Source organism: Alosa alosa, chromosome 17 (assembly GCF_017589495.1).
Source record: "Alosa alosa isolate M-15738 ecotype Scorff River chromosome 17, AALO_Geno_1.1, whole genome shotgun sequence".
Lineage (NCBI taxonomy): Eukaryota > Metazoa > Chordata > Actinopteri > Clupeiformes > Clupeidae > Alosa > Alosa alosa.
Window position 1 is genome coordinate 24,261,485 of NC_063205.1, and position 6,000 is coordinate 24,267,484.

The 6,000-nt window shown below is 45.7% G+C and overlaps 1 protein-coding gene across 1 annotated transcript in view; it reads right to left on the bottom strand.

Moving 5' to 3' along the window:
* Window positions 1–1,484: 1,484 nt before the first annotated feature.
* Window positions 1,485–6,000, bottom strand: part of LOC125310667 (MAP7 domain-containing protein 2) — a 12,995-nt gene continuing 8,479 nt past the window's right edge. Inside the window, exons 5-6 of the mRNA XM_048268299.1 lie at window positions 3,369–3,464; window positions 1,485–1,851 (exon numbers count right to left, since the gene is read on the bottom strand). Coding sequence (XP_048124256.1) covers window positions 1,762–1,851; window positions 3,369–3,464 — 186 coding nt within the window. The 3' untranslated portion in view covers window positions 1,485–1,761. The remainder of the gene's footprint in view (window positions 1,852–3,368; window positions 3,465–6,000) is intronic.

Consider the following 6,000-nt stretch of genomic DNA (forward strand, 5'->3'; position numbering starts at 1 on the left):
ATTATGTTGCAAGCAACGCTTAACATGACCAACATAGTGCTACCAACTGTGGTTAACTAGTGTCGATAGCGCATTGCGAGTGGTTGTGAACCATAGGAACTTTTAGGAACTTCAATCGTAGCCTGTAGACAAATTGGAATAAATGTGAATTTATGATAAGCCTGTCAGTTCGACTGGCGACCCACAGCTGGATAAGCAGGTACCCGCAGTCTGCATTGCCAGACACTGCGAGCTTCTCTGTCCGCTGGTGTTTTACTGAAAGGTCCAAGCAGTCCATTACAAACAGTCCACCAGCCTTCATGCCATTTCAATTCTGGGCACATGTTGGATATGTGTAAGTACATGTACGCATATGTAGGCAATTATTCTGATACATGTCAGTAAGGCGGATGGTATGACGTTTGGTTGGTCGATTAAGTGGGCAGTCGGAAGGTTTTAGGCACGATTCCTGCGCCGTGTGTGTGTGTGTGTGTGTGTGTATGTGTGTGTGTGTGTGTATTTGTGCGTGTGTGTGTGTGCGTGTGTGTATGCGTGCGTGTTTGTGTATGCATGTGTGTGCGCGTGTGTGTGTGTTAAGAGTGTGGTTCGGGCCTCATATGTCTGTCTGAACCTTGCTTGCATCCGAACCCATCCCGAACCCGACAGGCTTTTTCATTTTTATGTCTGAACCCGACCCGAGCTCAGTTATTCCCATGCTTGTGATTTATGTTCAAGTTTGTCAAAACTTGTCAAAATGGAGTTCTTCATGGTCTACAGAATCAGATGAGCGTGCACGCATGCAGGAGGTCATATACAGCGCACATTAACATGAGGCCCAAGCAAGCATAGCCTATTGAAATAGAATTCTAGTCTTACCACTGACGAAAATGTAGGTCTTGAAATGAACTGCAACAGTCATTGGGCATGTAAAAAACGGGAAAAAATGCTGCCTTTTTAGATATCTAACAGGGGAGCGAGGCATCGTCTAATCAAAAATGCTGCCTTATAACATACCTTCGTTTTGACAAATTTTGAAGGCAGCATAGATGTATCCTTCATGCTGCTTTCAATGTCCAAAATCCTATTTTATTGTGAGTAATCAAACGTTACGTTATTCTTTCTGGTATCCTGACAACGGCGTTCTGTGTTGCTATCTTGCAAGGCTGTCCGAAACAAAGTTCGTAGCCGGTACCTTGATGCCTGCTACGGCAAGTGACTTGGTAGAGAGCTGAAGACAGCGAGGCAGCAGATAGCTGCCTTATATTTCGTACAGACCCTTTGTGTTTACCACATACCTCCACCTAGTAGACTTCCTTTAGTTTTTTTTTTGTCTTAAAATCTCCCGATAGGCTAACAGCTTCTTTTTTTAACGTCACCCAAGATATTCTGTCTTGCCGTCTGAAATGCACATGCGTTGTCACGGCTACATAAACAAATCTTGCAGACAGGAAGAAGACTGTTCTTTTTTGAAATTTTATTTTATTCTCAAAAAAAACAAACTTTTGCATCATGTGAAGCAGACCTGTTGGTTACCCAACATAATTTTAGCTATTGAAGCTATTTTAAATGTAATGTAATATCGCTCCGATGTGTCCAAACCCAAGCTGAACCCGAGTATAATTTCTAAATATTTGTCTGAACCCGATATGACAGACACTCAGATACTGTGTGTGTGTGTGTGTGTGTGTGTGTGTGTGTGTGTGTGTGCGTGCTTGTGTTCAATGGTAAACACCAAACACATTTTCTTTGCTGCTGCTGCAGTGATGTGAGATCCACTTGCGGCTACATTCTGATTAGCAGTTGGTCCACCATCTCTCTGGTGCACTCCGGGTCACGACCCAGCTCCTCCACCAGCACCTTCCTCTGGAAGTTCTGGAGAGAGAGAGAGAGAGAGAGAGAGATGGAGAGGGAGGGAGAGGGAGGGAGAGAGAGAGAGGGAAAGATATGGAGAGAGATAAGGAGTTTAAGACAGAGGTGGAAGAGGAGGAGGAAGAGAGGGAGATGGAGAGGGAGGGATAGAGAGGGAGGGAAAGATATGGAGAGATATAAGGAGTTTAAGACAGAGGTGGAAGAGAGAGAGAGAGAGAGAGAAAGTTGAATTGTATACAATATCCAGTTTTGGGACTTTTTTTTTCTTTTGAGTTCGGAATCCAACTTTACGGTACAATACTTTTATAGATACAGATTACATATGCAAAACGTACATGGCAATATGAAGCAGTCAGAACGTGTATTCTGGAAATAGCGAGGGATAGAGTAAAACCGGGGGGAAAGGGAGAGGAAAAAAGAGATGCCTCCGGAGCAGTGTGAGCTCAGCGCTGAGTGGTCAAACTCATTGGTCATTCCAACTAATTAAGTCTCCATGCGGTTGTATTGCTCTCATCACTGGAGGTCAAACAGAGAAAGGACCACAGCTGGGCTGTCTGAAAATATTTGTGTCGCAATAGAAACAAGGACTGCGCAAGCCTCTTTGTGTGTGTGTGTGGGTGTGTTTGTGTGTGTGTGTGTGTGTGTGTGTGTGTGTGTGTGTGTCTGTCCATATGTTTGTTATTGATTGATTGTGTGTGTGTGTGTGTGTGTGCAGTTGTGCATATGTGAGTATGTAGTGAGTGTGTGTGTGTGTGTGTGTGTTCTCATGTCTGCACACATGTGTGTATGTCTGTCTGTTTATGACTGACTGTGTGTGCCTCTATGTGAGTGTGTGTGTGTGTGTGTGTGTGTGTGTGTGTGTGTGTGTGTGTGTGTGTGTGTGTGTGTGTGTGTGTGTGTGCGCGTGCGTGCGTGTAGGTCTTTCCTACAATATCTCTTGCATTGATGGGCGCAAATGAGAAATCCACTGTTCGCTTGACCACTAACACTGCTACCACCAAAAGGCTTATTCCATCGGCCGCAGTCCCGGAACGGCTCTGGTCCAGGAACAGGCCCCCGTTGAATACGCCTGCTAACTATTAAGCGTCTGCGGACTAAGCTTCAGCCGCCTATAGCTGCACATCTGGAGGAGATTTACCGCCGTGTTACAGGCTGGACATCTGTATATGAAGTCTGCGCTGCATGTTCAAGGTTTCCAGTACTGATGGGTGTGGCTTGGTGAGCGTGTGTGTATGCAATCAGTGTGTGAGTGTGTGTGTGTGTGTGTGTGTGTGTGTGTGTGTGTGTGTGTGTGTGTGTGTGTGTGTGTGTGTGTGTGTGTCTGAGTCTCTGTGTGGTTTCAGTTAGTACACAGAGCGACATGTGTATAAACGTGAGTAATGTGTGTGTGTGTATACTGTATGTGTGTAAATCTGTGAATGTGCTGTGTGGGTGGTGTTTTTCTTTTCAAATGAATCCCTGTGTGTGTGTGTGTGTGTGTGTGTGTGTGTGTGTGTGTGTGTGTGTGTGTGTTTCCCTACCCTGAAGTCTCGGAGGCGCAGGGCTCTGTCTCTGAGCGTGTTCTCTTGTTTAGATGCTAGTTCAGCCACATGCTTTCTCCACTGCTCCTCCTTCTCCTGTGGGACACACACACACACACACACACACACACACAATACCATTACCACAAACACACACTGAAACACAATAATTAACACACACACACACACACACAAGATATATCAAGATATATACAGTACACACACAGTTGAGACATGTACACAAAAACATACCCATACATCAACAGTCAAAAGATTGCTGCTGTCACATCAATATCATTAACATCAATTTAGTCAACACACACACACACACACACACACACACACACACAGGCTCTTTTGCACTATGTAGTTCTGTGACAGACCTAAAGCACAGCATCGCCAAATGAAATCACCAAAAGACACCACTTAACTATCTTGCTTTTAAAGCACCTACTATGTTGGTGTTCACAAGGATTTGCATTTGCATGTTTTCAAGAGAGAGAGAGAGAGAGAGAGAAAGAGAGAGGCTGAGAGAGACAGAGAGAGAGAGAGAGGGAGAGAGACACACACACAGACGGTGAAAGAGGGAGAGAGACAGAGAGAGAGGGAGAGAGAAAGATGGAGAGAGACAGAGAGAGAGCATATGTGTCTTAAAGGTACCACTATCTTTACACCAACGCTCCCAACTGTTGCTTCAGCAATGTTATGTAATGAGTCAGGGAAGGATGGACCTCAAGGAGTGAAGCAATGGTGTACTTCATCTCCATATTATTATATTGTGTAGATGTGTGTGTGTGCCTGTGTGTGCCTGTGTGTGCGTGTGTGTGTGTGTGTGTATGTGTGTGTGTGTGTGTATGTGTGTGTGTGTGTATGTATGTGTGTGTGCGTCATTAGGGAATATGGATTTGATTAATGGATCAGTAGCAATGACTAATAGAGGACCTGCTCCTGTCAGGTCTGAAAGAGAGCAGAAAGATGATCATTTGTGTGTGTGTGTGTTGTGTGTGTGTGTGTGTGTGTGTGTGTGTGTGTGTGTGTGTCGGGTCTGAGAGAGAGCAGGGAGATGATAATTCGGGCTGAGTGTGGAGTTTGTACAGGCCCCTACCCAGGAAACAGGAGAACTCTCTAAGGTTGTCAGTGCTAGCTCTCTCTCTCTCTGTGTCTCTCTGTGTGTCTCTCTCTCTCTCTCTCTCTCTCTCTCTCTCTGCAAATATATATATATCTTCTCTATCAGAACCCTCCCACACACACACACATCAAGACCCACAAATATACATACTCATTTACTGACTTGTGCTTTCTCACTTTCTCTTTCTCACACCCCCTCCACAACACACCCATGCACGTATACACACACACACGCGTACACACACGCACACACGTACACACACACACACACACACACACACACACACACACACGTGTACACACACACGTACACACACACACACACACACACACACACACACACACACACACACACACACACACACACACAAAGATTTTCCTTTTCTCTCCCACCCACTCATTCATTCTGTCCCTCTCTCTACTTTCCACTCTCCTCTCTCTCTCTCTCTCTCTCTCTCTCTCTACCCCCCCGCTCATCCTATAGAACTTGCTTGCCGTCCTCCTGTGTCTTTAGGAGACTGCCCCCCAGTTCTCTCCTCCGCGGCCGGCCCTTGACCTTGAAGTGGAGATGACTGAGTAGGGCTGGGCCTGACCCTGACCTTGTGAACCCTGAACTCTTGACCTTCAGCCTGTTAACAGGATTCAGGAAGACACCTCGGGGACATGGCTTCCTGTGTGTAACTATGTGTGAGTGTGTGTGTGTTTGTGTGTGTGTGTGTGTGTGTGTGTGTGTGTGTGTGTGTGTGTGTGTGTGTGTGTGTGTGAAAGAGAGGGTGTAACAGGACATATGGAAACTTCTGGAATGTCTGCTCTGAGGTGTGGTGCTGCTTTTGTTCGACAGACTCACAAACATGTTGTGGCACTTCATTATGGTGGCGTTTATCTTTCGGCACACACTCAAAGCTTTCACTCACTCCCCACTAATACCATACACACACACACACACACACACACACACATACTCGCAAGAGCATGTTCCCTTTGTGATATTTAAAGAATTTTCACAAGCTAAACACACACACACCTGGACACAAACACATTTACGCATAATTACTACTTGCACTCAGACATGACCAAATACATAAACACCCACACACACACACACACACACACACACACACACACACACACACACACACACATACTGTACATGTGGTGTGGTCCTCTATAGAATAGGTACCTACTGACACCACACACACACAGCGTTCATGATAGTACCTCTCCTCTCTCTCACACACACAGACACACACACAGACACACACACACACACACACACACACATACACACACACACACACACACACACACACACACACACACACACACGGTGTTCATGAGAGTCCCTCTCCTCTCTCTTGTGATAAATGTTGGTGGAAGTGAACAATAGACACATGGGAACTGGACTTGGACACCTCTCCCCAGACTCCACTTGTCATCAATCAGAGTTAAGCCGTGTGTGTGTGTGTGTGTGTGTGTGTGTGTGTGTGTGTGTGTGTGTGTGTGT